The sequence below is a fragment of the Penicillium antarcticum genome, assembly GCF_028974205.1.
Source record: "Penicillium antarcticum strain IBT 31339 chromosome Unknown utg000005l_segment0_segment0, whole genome shotgun sequence".
Lineage (NCBI taxonomy): Eukaryota > Fungi > Ascomycota > Eurotiomycetes > Eurotiales > Aspergillaceae > Penicillium > Penicillium antarcticum.
In genome coordinates this window covers 1,564,374-1,581,558 of record NW_026695303.1, presented here as the reverse complement: position 1 = coordinate 1,581,558, position 17,185 = coordinate 1,564,374, and the positions used below count along the sequence as shown (strand labels likewise).

The window sequence follows — 17,185 nt, the reverse complement described above, 5'->3', positions numbered from 1 at the left end:
GAATGACTTGATGCTACCTTGAGGGCCTTTGGAGAGGACCATTCGGCTTTCAAGCAAAGCTCTTCTCTTCTTCTCCCCAAATGCATTTGCGGTGGACGATATTAGAAAGCAGCTATCGTCTGAGCGAATGTAGGCACACGAATATGACCTTTTGCTCTTCGGTCAATGGAACGCAGCATATAGTTGATGCAGCTTGGCTGGACTGAAGTTCAGAGATCTAAACAAGCCGTTCCCCTCCGATAAATCGAAGGACCGATAAACAACCAGATATGACCAAACTAGCTTGTTGACCGTTGCAAGAATGTGTAAAATAATCAAAACTCTCAAGTAGAGCCTTTTAAAAATCTAGTCAAAATTGCTGTAGCCGGCCCCACTTGAGCAATTCGAGTGGGCATGAAGCCAATTGTCATCGCGAGTGTACTTAGGTAGCATCGTCGTCATATAGATAGCATCGCAAGATATGTCACATACCCGTAGAGTCCTCCGGGCTTGGTAGGGGGTTTTCTTCGTGGCGAGACATCTACAAGGCGATAAAGGAGTGACAGAAGTGTCTCTGTATAGTCTAGAGGGTCAAGCTTCCGCTTTGACCTTCTCGCTGCTTCGTTGAGCAACTTTGAGAAGCTAAGCAGATCTAGCATTATAGGTAGCTTCCAAAAAGTATCTCGGGGAAGATGCCTATTGCTGACATCGTGATCGTATAGGACCGAGTGAATAGGCATTTTATCGCCGCGAAACAATGTGGGTGTTCTATTTTGTATTGCTAATTCAATATCGAGCCTATAAGTAGTTAGGTATAGAGTTCAGGTGCTCAGCAAAGAGTGGGTCGGCCACAGCCAGCAAGTTTACACTGTTTGCATTATCCCTTATTGGTCTATAGTTTACGCAAAGAAATCTAAAAGGCTTGGCATTACCTTCCGATACGGAAGCCTCATCTTTATTCTTTCAAACCATTTCTCTCTAAATAGGGTAATTTATTGTCTAAGACCCTCCTACTATGAATTTTTAAACAATTTCTATTCTATTTAACCCCGGCCCTGCCTCCTATGTTCGCCTTTCTTGATTACCTCCCTTCCTTCTAGTATTACTTTGAGGGTGGCGTTGCCTTTCCTGTCTATAGACAGGAAAGGCAACGTTTTGGCACGTGCCAAGCTTTCTCCGAGTAACAACGAACACATTCTATACAAATTACCATATCCCCAGAAACGCTCACGCTGTGACCTCCTCGGCAACAGCATACCGACTCCACTTTCGAATAACAGTTCCATACCGATAAAACACATACGGTACCGGAACCATAATCGCACTAATACACGCAAGAATCGTAAGAGTGTAGTGAACACCCATATTCTTGTAGAATGGAATCCCAACAACTGTCATACCGCCAGCCGCAAAATACCGCGAGACGGTCATGAAACCCAAAGCGGAAGCAGCGTAGATATCGTATGCGTCGATGACGTACATGTATGAACTGATGAAAATGCAGATAGCGCCGAAGCCGAAGAAAGACGATGCGATAATAGGCGACCAGATTGAAACGGAGGCCTGAATGCGCAATTAGTATGTTTTGAAAGTATATCTGAGGGATAGAGGAACTTACAAAATCGGTCCAGCCCATCCAGAACAAACTGATAGGAATCAACGGCGCACCAACCATAGCAAACCAAAGTCTGATCTCAGGTTGAGTGTGAACATTGTCCAAAGCGTGAGGATCAGTCGCTGGGTCAGCGCCGTTCTTTGCCTTGGCGGCTGCGACGAAATCACGCTTTGTCCAGTGGTAGATTGGGAATGCGAGGACGCCTGCAAGCATGATACCGATGTACATTGCCACCCAGGTGATGTTGGTTAAACCTTGTGATATGCCATATACATCAGTGAAGATATAGGCATAGCCATCGAAGAAAGTGAATAGCACAATGTACAGGACAGTCATGTACAGGGAGATCAGGAGGATGATGGGTTCCTGGAACGTAATGAGGAACTGACGTTTCAATGCTCCACCGATCCGAGTGAATAGTGGAACTTTCTCCATGTCCATTTCTGAGCGGAAGCGGTTGTCTCCTGTTGCCTTGCGTAGTTGCTTTCCCTTCCATTTAAGGAGCAAAGGGGAGTAGGTTTCGGGTTGGAATAGAATGATGAGAGCCATGATTGCACCGGAGGCTATGAGGATGATCCAAGCTGTCCATTGCCAGGAAAGAACGCCTGTTTGTCCGATATATGAGGCAATCACGGGAGCCAGGACTGGTCCGCCGAATGACAGGATGGCGTACATTGGGAACGTAAGTGTCTTCTCAAGGGGATTCCATAGATCGGCAATGGTCCCGCCTGCGCAGGTCAATGGTGGGCAGCCAAAGATGCCAGCTAGGAAGCGGAAGGCGAGCTGGGCACCAATGTTTGGAGCTAGGGCTGAGCCCATGATGAAGATCATGAACAGAGTAAGAGAACCGGCGTACACAGCATTGCGGCCAAGGATCTCAGACAGGGGTCCGCTGACCAGAGAACCGGTGGCAAAGCCGAGCAAGTAGATACCTATAGAGTTTTAGCTATCAATCAGTGCGTAGTGAAGAGATTGGTTCTTACCAGTAACAAGCGATCCAACAACTTCACTAACGCCATAATACTCCGTGATTTGAGGCAAAACTCCCGACTCGATAGCCGATGCAGCCCCAACAATGAAGGCTAACGCTGTGACAAGCAAGGTGGCAACAATTCGACTCCAGGTACTATAATTCCGAGGGTTGAGTGGATCATTTTCATGTTCCCACCCTACAATGAAAATATGAGACTTAGGATCGAGCTGTTTCTTTATATCGACTCCAGCAAGGGATCTGCCAAAAACAGTTTTCTCGGAGTACTGTGTCGGCTTTTGAGCAAGTGGAGGCGATTCAGATTCGGTGATATCGTCGTCTATCTGATCCGACGGAGTTGAAGCTCCTGTTTCACGGGGAGTCTCGCTCACGGGGGGAGCGGAGCCGCGTTCGGGGACGTCATTGAGCTGTCTGTCGACGGCATTGCCCAACCGTCGGAATTGCAGATAAGACTGCATTTTGGAACCTCAAGATTAGACTGAAATTTTGAATACTCCCGGGTTGTATTCTCACCGGTTATGTATAGATATCTGAGACTGTCGCTCGGATATAATTATAATTGTTCAGAGATGTCTCTGGAGACGGGGCATGCGACAAAGGGAAAAAAGCAGAGAAGGAGATGCATTCCTTTTAATGCTTCTGTGAGGCCAAGGCCCACTTGGCTGATAAATCAGATTTCCCAAGTCGGTTCAACGTCGGTGACAAGCCTGTGGGCCTGATCATCAAAGCCCGAGAGCTTAACTTGAGTCACGGCTTCGCTGTTATACGTAAGTTATGTAGGATTTCCCAGGATGTTGAAAGGGAAGTAACTCCCACCTAATTTTTTGCTTGGCTAAATCAAGCCCGCAACTAAGCCCCGTAGCTCGGGAAGGAGCAGAAATGAACGAACGACTCGGGGCTCTTCGAAGTATTGGTATTTCGGCCCGCATTTCCCGTTTCGGTAAGTGGAGCCTCGGCCGAGAAAGAATTTACTCGCACAGTTGTCCGACGCCGTTATTATCTCGCTGAGAACTCCTGTTTGCTTATTTTATTGGGGTTTATAAGATCTATGACGTCGAGTTATAGACCCTGCATAAATAATTTAGCTAAAGGCGGTTGATCCATACTACGATTACACACTTTGAACATGATTGTCCGTATTTATGTTCTTCTCTTGGTCTCAATTATTACGAGAGTCGCGTATACGTTGGAGTTTACGCCGCCTGAGATTCACGAATACGTGTTTCTTAATAAAAAAGAGTATTGCAACAGAGCAATGCATATAATATAATTGTTGTACTGTCTCGATACTTCAAAGAGCCAAGGGATACTCCGTTGACTCAATGCGCGCAGGATAAGTCAAATCTCCCTGCTGCCGAACTTTATCCATGACTTCCATAATAGCAATACTCTCATCCCAAGGCAAACCCTCGCTCTCAAGCTTCCCATCGCGCAAACAGCGAGCAACTTCATCAGCCTCCCAGAACATACCGCGCGCATCGTTAGGAACAGGCATGCTGACATCTTGAACGGTTGATGCATCTCCCGATTCACCAGTTGGTACTAAACGGAATCGCTCCGGGCGATAGGCAGGCCCGAAAATTTGGATGTGACCCGTAGTCCCGTAGATCTGGATGGAGGGGCCAGCAGAGCCGCGGTTGTCTGGATCCGTAGCAACACGAAAGGCTGTCATTGCTACAGCGTGTGAAGTCCGATTAGGAAGGGCGGACGGCGTCGTGGTAGGGAATGTGATGATCATAGTCGTGTCTTCGTCTGCTCCGGTTCCAGCAAACTTTGACATGTGAGAGACAACCTGTGATGGTGCTTTGCGTTGAGATGGGGGCAGAGTGTGGTAAAGGATTTGGAAGACCCAAGTCAGAGCGTAAACACCCACTGCAACATGTTAAGCGAACTAGGCATTATGATCACGGTATTCATAGGAAATGGCATGATACTAACGGTCAAGCAGCGCGCCGCCAGCGAGGTTCTTGTTAACCATGCGATGGTCGGCGTTCCAGGCAGTCTCAGGGTCAGCTCCAATACTCAAATCGGAGACCACACGCAAGACCTCACCAATAACCCCGGTTTGCACAAGACGTCGCACTTCAATGCTCAGCGGGAAATAACGAGTCCAAACAGCTTCCATCAGGAAAAGACCCTTCTTCTGTGCAGTTTCGCATAGGATTTTGGCCTGAGCTGCGTTGACGGTAAAGGCCTTCTCGCAAAGGACATGCTTACCGGCTTTTAGTGCCAGCATCACATGTTGGAAGTGGTGTGAGTGTGGTGTAGCAACGTAGATTGCTTGAACGTTGGCATCATTGACGGCCTCTGCGTAGGATCCGTATGTCGCGCATGGTTGGGGAATCTGAAGCCTCTCCACGAATAAATCGGCTGACGACTTGGATGAAGATGATGCCACGGCGGATACAGTATGCGTGACGTCTGTAACCCCCCTTGTAGTTGGATCATGCAACAAGTCCTCCACAAATGCTGTTGGCAAAATTAGTCAAATCGTACTGCAACGGATGCTGATCGAGAACTCGCTCTCTGCGATTCCGCCAGTGGCTGCGGTAAATAGATGTCAGTATGTCCATATAAATTGGCATAGCCTAAGCGGAAGAGACACTGACCGAGAATGCCCCATCGAAGATTGAAAACCATGATTGATGCTGAAAGGCCGTAATACCAATTCTGAAGTCGGGTAATGTGAACGCAAAAAGAGTCGACTTTTACAATTGGGATTAAGGGATCTTATAATTGAATATGCGGGGAATAAGAAGCCTGCTAACCCCCCAGGTTCCCTTGAAATGCCGATCGCTGGTCTCACAGCACCTTGGTACACTGTATTCAGCCTGAATCAGCCTGATACTATAGAGCCAGCCAAGACCCACTCTGAATATACCGATTGGCCAATTACTTCCCCACTCTGAACTCTGTCATCGCATCGACCTGCCGGACCCTCCAGGGTTGACATCAGAGCATCAAGGACGCAATTTATGAAAATCAGCCTTGAGATTCGATCAAGCCAGAAAGGCGCAAAACGCAATGGAACAAGAAAGAAGGAAAGACGGCAAGGCACCGGTCCGTTCCCACCATGGTTGCACAAACTGCCGCCGAAGCAAAGTCAAATGCGACGAGCAAAAGCCAAGCTGCACTCGATGTTGGCAGAAAGACCTGCAATGCTCCAGCAACTACCAGCTGAAATGGGAATCCGATTACCGTTATCGTGGGGTCGCCTTTGGCAGATCTGGCCGCTGGGGTAAAAACTCATCTGAAAACCGGCAGACCCCAAGCCCAACGGGATCCAGTCCAGCTTTCCCGGAGGAGGCTATATGGCTTGTGACCCCACGGGTCGATACCTGGGCATTTCTTAATAATGATATGTCTCTTATCCAACGGCTTTGTGATGAGGAAGAAAACCACACCGAACCGTATCTCTTGCCAGCTTTCAATGCCAAAATGGTCATTGGCGAGCAAGGACCTCGTGGTCCAAGACCATTATCAGCCTCATCACCATTGCCTTACATTCAACAGTCTTTGGAGATGGACGAGACATTGACGCAGCACCTCCCATCATCCCTCTCCCTGTTCCCATCCCTAGACTCCCTAGGGAATCGAGTCCTATTCGATTATTACATCAACCAAGTATGCCCACGAACAGTACATAGCCCAAATTCAAAATCACCCTTCGCATCTGTCATTCTCCCATACTGTGTATCAGCCTCGCCGACAGTCCTACGAGCAATCCAAGCCCTGGCCGCGTGCCATTGGTCCCAATACGACCCCCAATACAGCAACATCAGCCTACAATTGAAGTCCCGAGTTCTGAATGATTTCCGAAAACGAATCAATCTCAACCCCACTTCCATTTTTGCAGAAGATCCTGAAATCTTGGTCATCGTCTTGTTCCTCTGTCTCTTCGACATTGTTGATGATTGTGATAAACAGTGGATTGTCCATCTGCAAGGAGCGAAGGATATAATTCGACTAAGGAGACGACAGCAACGTTTATTAACGGAGAAAAATGAAACCGAAAGTCAATGTATACCGCAAGACCCAGTATCATCGTTTACGGAACTTTTTTTTGCATTCCAAGATGTCATGGGCCGAACTGCGTGCGCAAAGGCAGACCTTTTTGGTCCGAGTTATTGGCACGAAGATGATACAACCATAAATCCTTGGATGGGCTGCAGTCCGGCCCTTGTCTCAATTATATTCGCTGTCATGGATCTGAGTCGGTCTCGACGACTTATGGTTTCAGATGAGGATCAGATGTCTTTCAGTACTCAAGCTGCTGCGTTGAGCAACAAGCTAGATACACTTCGACAAGAGTCTCATACTGGCGAAGAGGAAGATCTGACTATCCACAAAATCGCCGAACTGAAACGGCTCACTGGTATTGTCTACTTGAAATGCGCATTATATGGCGCGCACCCAGCAGAAGACACGATCAAGACATACATCCGGATGATATTGAAAGATGTCATTGAATTACTAGCTCTAGAATCAGCGTGTCACGTCATCTGGCCTCTCTTCGTCGCCGCTGTAGAACTGGATCCCCTTGACTTTGAGCTCTGGATAGATCCAGAGACTGGATCTGTGACAGATGGGAGAAGACTGGTTCTAGGGTTACTCGCTCGGATGGCCAAGAATAGTGTCTCGAGTGTGTCTCGCACGCGCGCGGTTATTGAGCAGGTTTGGAAATCTCGGGACTTTGATCTATTGAAGTCTTTCAAGCAGAAAAAAGCGTCTATCGCGGCTTTAAATGACTGGGAGAGATACGTTGTCCCATTAAGTGATGCTTTGAGCTTAGTATAAATTGACCGACTATATTGGCTACGGATTTTATGTGAGAGTTAGCAGGCTTTAAAATGGCTTTCTGCGTTCCTTGTGGATTTAAAGTCCAGGTAGTCTCCCTCCCATTCTGCCTCCATTCCAAACACTAACTTTGAATTCCTACTCTCATCATCAGCCCTCTGACTCGGGTTAATTATTTATGTCCGGGATCTATCTACAAATGCAATGTGGGCCTTGGAATTTCAACTATGGATCTCCGGCATATCCAACTTAAATCCGGATATCCGCCAAGATGTCGTTCGGCTACCAACCCGGGAATTGGTTTATTCCACAATTGGATACGATCGCCTACTAATAGCTTGTGGTATTATTTCTTGCATCGAGACCAGTGGAGTTCTGACTGATTTTCTAGCCCGTTCTTCGGGATCTGGAGGCATATGAAGCTCCACAAAGCTGATATAACGTAGTTAAACAGCCTTCCACCCGCAATATAAAATGAGGCCTGCAGAATCCTACCTTCCAGCTTTTTGGGCCTGACAAAAATGTCGACTGACTACAAGTTCGAAGGATGGCTTGGTTTGGATCCTAGATCCGCGGACGGCAAGATGGTCTGGGGAGAGTTAGAACGAAACCATGGGAAGAAACGGACGTTGATATCCAAATTACCCATTGCGGTATTTGCGGCTCGGATACGCATACTTTACGGAGTGGATGGGTAAGTGGGTTGCCTTATGTCGAATTGAGGGAGAGAGCGTAGGAGATGCTGACAGCTACACTTTCATTCAAAGGGCACTACGAACTACCCTTGTTGTGGTGAGTCGTGACGTTCCATTCTGTTGCATATAATAGGTGCTGAGATAACTGATGATCATAGTTGGCCATGAAATTGTCTGCATCGCAGTTCGCGTTGGATCCAAAGCTGTCGGAGATATTAAACTCGGAGACCGCGTTGGCGTCGGTGCATAAAGCGACTCGTGCCTTTCTCGTGAAGGGGAGCGCGAAGAATGCAATACGGGCCAGGAAAAGTACTGCACAAAACACTGGATCGGGACCTACAATGGTGTATTTCTGAACGGGGGGAAGTCATACGGTGGATACGCCTTGTATAATCGCTGCCCTTCTCACTTCGTCGTCAAGATCCCGATAGGAATATCTTCTGCTGCAGCTGCGCCGATGCTGTGTGCGGGTGTAACGACTTTTGTTCCATTGAGACAAAACGGATGCGGTCCGGGGAAAAGAGTCGGTGTAATCGGAGTAGGAGGATTGGGTCACTTTGCTCTGTTGTTTGCCAAGGCTTTGGGAGCTGATCAAGTGGTTGCCATATCTCGGAGTATGCGCAAGGAGTAAGACAGTCTGAAGCTGGGTGCTGATCTTTTTATCTCGACCGAGGATCAGGTGGACTGGGCCAAGTCTCATGCGGCTTCCTTGGATTTGATCATCTCAACTGCAGCTTGACCGAAGGTACGTCAATATCCCACCCGAAATGTACAATTTTATTAATTCATCTGGAATATCAAGATGCCTCTTACGGATTACTTTGCCCTCCTCAGACCTAATGGAACTTTCATCCAGCTTGGTGTACCTGACGGAGGCGCACTATCAGTTCCTATCCCTACGCTCGTCCACCGTGGCATCAAACTGGCGGGCTCCATTGTTGGAAGCCCCGGTGAGATTCGTGAGATGCTCAAGCTTGCAGCCGAAAAGAAGATTCAGCCGTGGATCGAGGAACGCTCAATGTCGGATGCAAATCAAGCTATCGTTGATATGGAGGCCGGTAGGCCACGTTATCGCTACGTGCTGGTAAATGAGAAGCACCTGTGACCTCCTGATATCATTTTAATGAAGCTCCTATCAAGTAAATACGAGCACTTTGTTCAGATAGCCATACTACAGCCTTGAGTACGAATAGATCCTCGGTGGGAAAAGAAAAATAGGAAATGATATGTCAAATATGATCAAGCGCCGATCATACACTCATGCGAGACCCAAAGTTCTACGGTAGTCATTCTTCTATATGCAAAGTCCTGTTATTCTGGTCCTGAGTTCTCATACATGCGCTGCTCACACTATTTATCAATAAATGTATTGGATCGCAGGTGATTTTTCAAATAAATTCCGAGGACAATGGTGGACCGAGGACACTCTCGTTCTAACTCTGCTAGAGTGTACGTCGACGTGTCCGTCGACGGACATTAAGAAATAATACATTGTGAAATAAAGCGGGCTAATCGGTTTTCAAACGCCTGCCCGCAATAATCAAATCTTTCAAGGCTGTCAAATTTGATCAAATTGCCCGATCAGCGAATTTAATGCCATCAATTCCTGAGTATTCGCATAGCTGAATGTAAACATACGCCGAGCGGCCCCACACACTCTCGGACTTGCAGCCCAGTCCCCGGCCCGAAGCTCCCGGACTTAGATCTCGGGGTCCGATAGCTAAGCTCCCTGAAGACTAATGAAACCGAAGAAATAAGAAGCCAAACACCATCGTTGCGTCTGGAGGGATGGTCTGAACAGCAGCAACCCACTCGGAAAAGTTGCGGCCGCGGTCTAAAACCCGGCAGATAGAGCCACATATTAGGGGATGACCGTCATAAGGTAAAAATAAACACAAATTTTCATTTCGTGAGTGATTAAGCGCTACCTATGAAAAGCAAGATAACATTGTTTCTATATCCAATGTCATGAACATATGCTCAGCATCCATTGAATCATCATTCATATGCAATAACATCTCTAAACAGAAGATGAAAAACAAGAAGAAGCCGAGATTATAAAAATATGCATTAACTTTTAAGAATATGTGCGATGCAACGCGGAGTAGAGTATGTAAAGAATATGCGAACGAAAGAAGCCAAGTTAGGCCTCAATCTCAGGCTTCGATTCAGCCTTGCGCTCTTCGTCGAGTCGTTCTTGACGGGCCCGCTCTTGCTCGGCGAGGCCAGTCTTCTGGAACGTGTGTTGACGACTTAGCTCACGAGGGCGAATGAAGAGAGAAAGAATAAAGCCGACGCCAGCGACGGCAGTATAGAAGATCCACATGCGGCTCAGGGCGTGGGTGTAGGCACCGAGTACGACCTGGCGCTGGGATGTGGTGAGGCTCTCGATGAGGGATTTGGAAGCACCAGCAAAGGAGGCAGAGAGGGAGGCGGCGGTTTCGGGGCCGACGGCGGCGACGAGTTGGTGAGATTGTTGACCCATGATGTTTTGGTAGATGACTGTTCCAAGGACAACGGAGATGGAGGTGGAGAGCTGACGGATGAATCCGAATGTGGCAGTTGCTGTGGCCATGTCGGAGGGGCGGATGTTGGCCTGGAAGGCGACGAGAGGGGCTTGGAAGTTGGGACCAATACCGAGACCGGCAATTAGCTGGAAGATGATGATACGGGGCCATGAGGCGTAGGGCTTCAGGTCGATGAATAGACCGAACCCGAGGAGCATGAAGCACATGCCTCCCACAATCAACTCGCGGAAGCGACCTGTCTTCTTCATGGTGACACCGGTGGCCGCGGATGTAAGGGCAAGAGATAGAACCATTGGTAAGACGTAGACACCACTCATGACGGGAGAGGCCAGAAGAACGGTTTGGAAGTAGAGCGGCAGATAGTAGGTACCGGCAATGAAGACGAAGCCGTGGCAGAAACAGACGAGGAGAATGAGGATGTTGTACCACTCGTTGAACAGACGAGGAGGAATGATGGGGAACTTGGCGATTTTCCATTCACTGAACATTGCCAATGCCCAAACGAACACACCAAAGACAATGAGGCAGATGACAGTGGGCGAGGACCAGGGGTACTTCACGCCTCCGAATTCCAGCCCGAAGAGGAACATGAGAGTGCCACCAATGATCAAGAAAGTGCCTGCCCAGTCAATGGTACGCAGACCTGCAATCAACGGGGTCTTGGGCGATTCGATTTTAAGGAAGAAAGTCAAGATAACGAGAGAAATTCCACCGATAGGAACTGAAACAAAGTTAGTATAACATCTAAATTGGCAAATAATGGCACATACGGTTGATGTAGAAACACCACCTCCAGGTCGCAGAACTACCAGAAAAGGCACCACCAATCACTGGTCCCAGTGCACCTGCAATAGCCCAAGTGGCTCCAAAGAGACCGTAGTACATGGGGCGATCTCTGAAGGAAAATTAGTCGCATTCAAAAGGTGAATCAAGGTTTTGTCATACCTCACGCTGAACATATCAGTGACACTGATATTGGCAAGGATAATAATACCACCGCCACCAACACCTTGAACAGCACGACCCGCCACAATCATGGCCATGTTCTTGGCCAAGGCGCAGATCAGACTGCCAACCAAAAAGGCAACATTGGCGAGCAAAATGATATTCTTTCTGCCCCAGATGTCACTGAGTTTGCCCCACAGTGGAATACAAGCAGCATTTGCCAAGAGATAAGATGAAGCGATCCATGAGTACCCGCTCTCGGAAGCATTGAATTGTGAGGCAATTACCGGCAGGGCAGTGGAGATAATTGTCTGCAAGATTGTTAGAAAAGTCTCCGAAGCAAGGGGTAGAATTTCGGCATACCATATCGAGAGCGGCGAGGAACAAGACCAACTGGAATGCGACAATATTAGCTTTTGCGTTTTTCAATAGTGTCGCCTTCATGCGCGACATATCGGAGAATACTCACACATAACGCTGTCATCACCACGACGATCTTCTTTTTGCCCATCTTGGCTGCTTGAGACGGTGTGCGGTCCAGAGCCGGGCCTGTCGCGGTCTCCATTGCGTTCTTCGCATCATCGGGTGGGGAGGGTGTCTCTGCCGGTGCTTGCTCGGGCGCATCGACGGGCGTTTTCTCCAGAGCAGCCTTATCGAAATCTGTGTCGACGCTCGAAGCGTCCTGGCGATGGTGGTCGCCCATTATGCGAAATGGATGAAGGATGAAAAGGGAGGTAAGATTTCCTGAGAACGGAGATTAAAGAAAGGCCCGATCCGTCACTGACAATTAGATAAAGCTGTCGCAAATAGGTGAATGAGTCAAACGGGCATGACTAGAATAAATACTCCTTCAACGCAAAAGAAAAAGCAAAATCAAACGTCGGACAGCGTATTTTCGGGGTTTAAACAGAAATCGGAGATGCTCAGGCCGAACAAAATTAGATGCCAGTGGGCCCGGCATCGGCTGTTCGTTAATGACCGACTCCGACGCTAATACCTTCTTCAGCTTTTTCTATTCCTCACATTTCGTGGACTGGTTAAATAGCCGAGACTAAATAGAGAGAATCCACTGGCGATTGACGCCAAGCTATATCGGGACCATCTTTCATTGGCGATATTGTTAGCTTAAATCGCTAACAGTGAAAGGACAGCTCTATCCCAAATCGAGTATCTCTGCGTCATCTCTCGCATCTGACCTCCTATTGACACTAGGCAGCAGTGTCTTGATAGACAGATAGAAAGTCTTGCCTAGGCCATCAATGACTCACTCTATAACCTTGTAGCTCTACTGTTTTATTATTTTGTTTATATAGCGACATTATTGTTATTTAATCAGAGAGTGATTGCCCTAGTTTCTCAGATCACATAGATCTATACAAGCTCCCTTTCTTAAATCAGGAGAATCCGGTATCTTTATTCTCTCTCCCTCTCCCTCTCGACTTGTAAATTATACGAGTTCGCGGGCATAGGTAGAACAGACATAACAACCCCTCATAATGACCGCATCAAACCTTCCAACCTCACCGCATAAGCCAGACATGAAAACTACCATGATAACTCTCATATACCCTAAGCCACCAAAATGTTCAAGCAACCCCAAGCCCAAGTCCACCAACAAGAACCCCCAAAGCAAAAGACCACTCTCAATATCTTCCAAGCCCTAAAATACCATCTCCAAAAACGCCCTAAACCAAAAACCTCCATCTTTAACATATCCGATAAAACAGTCTTTCAGATCTGTCGCTATCTCGACTTAGTAGACCAAGTATGTCTATCGCTAAGCTGCAAGAAATACATCTACCTCCTATTCTCAATCCGAACCCACAAAGACCTCTACAAAAGACCATATTATTCCAACAGACACACCATCAGACCGAGTCATCGATCGTCCCTTTCTGATGCGCACGTAGCGAAACTATGTGTCCGATTACAGAATGATGATTGGGTTTTTTGCAGGACGTGTCGCAGACTTCATACGCGTGATGCGTGGGATAGACAAGAGCATGTTAGGCGTGTTAGAGAACGTGAGCAGGAGCGGGAGAGGATGAGGAGGGAAAATCGGGCTTCGGCTTATATTCCTGATCAGTCTTCTGCTATGCTTATGATGACTACGGCTATGACGGAGCGTGATTATTGTGTATGACTATTATGAGTGGAGAATGGGTAATGTTATTGATTTGAAAATGTTTGTTAGGGCTTCAATAGATAGCTGTTTGCTTTAGAAGGCGGGCTTAGTATCCAACTCTGTGTATTTATATGCGATCTGAACCACGTGGGTTGATCCTAGTCTGGAAAATGATACTGTTATCAAACTAGAGTGGACTGATCGCAGTGGCATGAAGATCTTTGTAATTCAGTAACGCCTGGATGACATGCAATGACCAACGTATTTTTCAAATGACTCTATGACCAAAGCAACATGGGGGGATAGGGGTATAATAGAGAAAATCGACAGCGTAAAGACCAACAAATGATAATCAGAAACAACCCGACAGCGCCAGAATGCATTAATCCTGCAATTGAAGAATTTCTAAGCCAGGTTAGCCATCCATCCAAACAACCCCAAACAGACCGAGTACTTACCAGTCAAAAACTCCTCAAAACTAACAGTAATATACCCATCCCGATCCTCATCATACCGCTTAAACACATCCGTCATGCGCTTCAGACTAATACAGGCCTGAACAAAAAGATCAAAGCTCATCCCATTTCGACTAGGATCCTTAGGTTGCACCCCCATCTGCTTAGTCTTACTCTCAAAGACACCAAAAATAACAGCCACAAACTTCGGACTAAGCCGATACCCAAACGCAACAAGCGCATTCTCAAACTCCGTCAAAGAAATGCGCCCACTGCGGTCCTCGTCGAATCGGTCAAACAGCTCCCGCCACGCAGCCAGGTACCGCCACAGCGAGACGAACTCGTCGAAATTTATCGTCCCGCTGCCATCGCGGTCGAACATGCGAATCATCATCTTGACCGTGCGTGGGTGGAAGGATGTGTAGTCGCCATTCACCAATGCTGAGCCGAGTTCTTGCTCGGTCAGCATGCTGGAGTGGGAGACGTTCGCTGCGCGGAAGAGTGGGTAGAGTTGTTGCGGGTCATTGCTTGGTGCTGTGAGGGGTGGAGGGGCGGGCGATTGCGGCGGGCGAGATTGGGGCGGGGGTCTGTTGCGCTGTGGCTGGACTGGTGGAGGGCCGAAGCCGTAGTTCTGCGGTGGTGGGGAGGGGTGGAGCGGATGAGGCTGTGGGCGGTGCTGGGCTTGCGCGTGGCTCTGTGTTAGGGGTGGTAGGATGGATCCTTGAGAAGGGCGGCCGCTGTAGGAGTGCGAGTGAGCGGACTCGACGCGCGGGGGCGGGGTTGAGTAGGCATGTTGTGGTGGTGCGCTGGAGACTGGGACTCGAGGTGGAATGCCGCTATGGCCTGTTTGTGCTGGTGGGCGTGAGGGCAGAGGCTTTTGGCTGAGGCTTTGGCTAGAGCTTTGACTTTGGTTTGCCATGCTCATTGAGCCTATCATCTGGGCGACCTGGTTGTTCATTAATAGCCGCTTTGGGTGGTGCCTTCGGGCGATTGATGTACCTGTTCGGGCTCGGCGTGCCTATATTGGGCTCTGTTAGTGATTGTGAGGCTCTGGAAATGTTGCGATTGGGCACTTACGCTGGCAGCGCATCCGGGTTGTAAGATTTGTTGTAGGCCATGGTTGAGGTGACGCAATGGAGGGGGAGGACGCGACAGCCTCACGAAGTGCGTAACAGTAAAACTGCGAACAGAAAAGAAAGAAAAGGAGTCAGGAGAATAGGTAGACGTTAAAGCGGAGCTCCGTGGGGCAATTTACGAACGATTTTTAGCGCGCCAAGTGATAATGTTGGGGTTGAGGTTGCAATGCGGTCTCGGATGGTTAAGTAAAACTGCTGTCCTGCACTGCTGTGTCGAAGGCTAATAGACTCGCCATATGCTTCCTACCTGATTCTTGTTCTCGTGGCTTTGACCTTGTTCTTAACTCATCAGCCCTACTGTCCCGCACTATAAATAATTTAACCGCCCATCTTTTAGGGCCCGCTATGAGGCTTCGTGTTCGTATAGCTTGCTGTTCAGCCAAATCGTAATCTTACTTTATATTAAGTCCCATTTCTTGCATTTTGTTACATTTCATTTTGAAAGAATCCAGATTCTCGTCTAGCACTACTGCACTACTATCACTGTGCCTAATATTCAGGGTCCAAATCGAGATCCAAAAGAAGTAAGACAGTAACTCCACCAGAGACCAGCGACTAAACAAACAGGGGTATCTTCGCTTGTTGATGCTACACACAAAGAGAACGCTTTTAGAAAAACCCAAACGACAATTTTTGAGCCTCGGCAGCTTGATATTTCCACCAAGCGCCTTAGATTCCCCCAAATGCAAGGTCCACCTCGGGCGCCTGTTCACCCAACACGTCGATGATCTCCTTCCAGGCCTTTTCCTGGAGTTCTACGCCCTCTGCCAACGAGGTCAGGGCAGTCGACTCACTGAAATATCATTAGCATTCATACAATCCACCAAAATGTGGGTCCGACTTACTCGAGATAGCCATCACTACGCCAGCACTTGCCCTGGGACTCAACTCCTTGGTAGGTCGCGCTAACAAGCGAGCGACTACCCTGCTCAGTGGTCCGAGCGAACAGCTTGAACAAAATCCACACGATGCACTGTTCGTACCACTTGTCATACTGGCGACCCAGGCCTGTCGCGCACAGACCGGGGCTCACAGTGTTGACGATGATGGGGTGGGTCCCATCAGTATTGCGGACATAGGTGGCAATACGCTTCATGACAATCTCGAGCAATAGCTTTGAGATGCCATATTGTTTGGGTCCCTTGAAATTCTCGGGGTTGTTCAGGTATTCCAACAGCAGGGCGTCGGTACGCACACTCTCAGCCTGAACGCGAACAAATTGCTGGCTGGAGACCACAGTTAGATGCGAGGGGTTGGCGTCATAGGCGCTACTCTTCAGCTTGGGCAGCAGAAGCAGGGCCAGCAGAGAGGTGGACAGTGTATTGACCTGCAAGGTCTCCTCCCAGCCTTCGGGAGATTTGTTGAAGTCGCGGTTCCACAGCCCGGCGTTCAGCAAGGCAATATCCAGACGCTGCAACTCGGTATTGGCACGCTCGGCGAACTTCTTAACACTGGCGAAGTTATTCAATTCGAGTTCCCACACTTTGATAACATCGCGTCGGTTGGTCAACTTCTCAATCTCGGCCTTAGCCTTGCTACCCCGCTCCACGCTGCGACTCCCAATGATCAGAGACTCGACTCCGAGATTGAGGATTTTCACGGCGGCTTCGAACCCGAGACCGGAGGTGGCACCCGTCAACAGAACGGTCTTTCCAGCGAAAGAGATGCCCTGAGGATCTGTGGGAGGAGTGTACTGCATCTTGAGCAGACGAAATAGGCCAGCCATCTTGGCTCTTGACGGACACAACGGAGTGTCAGGAGTGTCAGAAGGAGCTGCAACGTAAGGACACAAAACGCGTCAGGTGAACTGCACAGGCGATAAGCGATAAGAGATAAGCGATAAGTATAGCCGCAAACAGGCACAGCAAATAGGAAAATGATGAATACGATGGGCTGAAAAAAGGAAGATGATGGAGACG

The 17,185-nt window shown here is 48.4% G+C and overlaps 8 protein-coding genes across 8 annotated transcripts; 3 read left to right on the top strand and 5 right to left on the bottom strand.

Moving 5' to 3' along the window:
• Nucleotides 1-1,206: 1,206 nt before the first annotated feature.
• Nucleotides 1,207-3,043, bottom strand: N7508_005254 (MFS transporter; the record flags this gene model as incomplete). The annotated part of the gene is made up of 3 exons (XM_058463320.1): nt 1,207-1,542; nt 1,598-2,526; nt 2,578-3,043. 3 exons carry the CDS (start codon nt 3,041-3,043, stop codon nt 1,207-1,209), a joined length of 1,731 nt encoding a protein of 576 aa, XP_058319798.1.
• An 833-nt stretch (nt 3,044-3,876) lies between these two features.
• N7508_005253 (Gfo/Idh/MocA family protein) lies at nt 3,877-5,225 on the bottom strand (the record flags this gene model as incomplete). Its single annotated transcript, XM_058463319.1, has 3 exons — nt 3,877-4,457; nt 4,524-5,054; nt 5,195-5,225. 3 exons carry the CDS (start codon nt 5,223-5,225, stop codon nt 3,877-3,879), a joined length of 1,143 nt encoding a protein of 380 aa, XP_058319797.1.
• Nucleotides 5,226-5,609: 384 nt separating this feature from the next.
• On the top strand, nt 5,610-7,382 carry N7508_005252 (Zn(II)2Cys6 transcription factor; the record flags this gene model as incomplete). Its single annotated transcript, XM_058463318.1, has 1 exon — nt 5,610-7,382. The coding sequence occupies one exon, from the start codon at nt 5,610-5,612 to the stop codon at nt 7,380-7,382; it is 1,773 nt and encodes a 590-aa protein (XP_058319796.1).
• Nucleotides 7,383-7,903: 521 nt separating this feature from the next.
• N7508_005251 (uncharacterized protein) lies at nt 7,904-8,433 on the top strand (the record flags this gene model as incomplete). The annotated part of the gene is made up of 3 exons (XM_058463317.1): nt 7,904-8,076; nt 8,150-8,174; nt 8,236-8,433. The coding sequence occupies 3 exons, from the start codon at nt 7,904-7,906 to the stop codon at nt 8,431-8,433; spliced, it is 396 nt and encodes a 131-aa protein (XP_058319795.1).
• A 446-nt stretch (nt 8,434-8,879) lies between these two features.
• N7508_005250 (GroES-like protein) lies at nt 8,880-9,182 on the top strand (the record flags this gene model as incomplete). The annotated part of the gene is made up of 1 exon (XM_058463316.1): nt 8,880-9,182. One exon carries the CDS (start codon nt 8,880-8,882, stop codon nt 9,180-9,182), a length of 303 nt encoding a protein of 100 aa, XP_058319794.1.
• A 1,038-nt stretch (nt 9,183-10,220) lies between these two features.
• N7508_005249 (MDR family MFS transporter) lies at nt 10,221-12,253 on the bottom strand (the record flags this gene model as incomplete). The annotated part of the gene is made up of 5 exons (XM_058463315.1): nt 10,221-11,326; nt 11,376-11,500; nt 11,551-11,861; nt 11,914-11,943; nt 12,020-12,253. The coding sequence occupies 5 exons, from the start codon at nt 12,251-12,253 to the stop codon at nt 10,221-10,223; spliced, it is 1,806 nt and encodes a 601-aa protein (XP_058319793.1).
• A 1,804-nt stretch (nt 12,254-14,057) lies between these two features.
• Nucleotides 14,058-15,248, bottom strand: N7508_005248 (EF-hand domain-containing protein; the record flags this gene model as incomplete). The annotated part of the gene is made up of 4 exons (XM_058463314.1): nt 14,058-14,080; nt 14,134-15,076; nt 15,130-15,148; nt 15,208-15,248. The coding sequence occupies 4 exons, from the start codon at nt 15,246-15,248 to the stop codon at nt 14,058-14,060; spliced, it is 1,026 nt and encodes a 341-aa protein (XP_058319792.1).
• A 687-nt stretch (nt 15,249-15,935) lies between these two features.
• On the bottom strand, nt 15,936-16,992 carry N7508_005247 (putative short-chain dehydrogenase/reductase family protein; the record flags this gene model as incomplete). The annotated part of the gene is made up of 2 exons (XM_058463313.1): nt 15,936-16,059; nt 16,112-16,992. 2 exons carry the CDS (start codon nt 16,990-16,992, stop codon nt 15,936-15,938), a joined length of 1,005 nt encoding a protein of 334 aa, XP_058319791.1.
• Nucleotides 16,993-17,185: the final 193 nt, after the last annotated feature.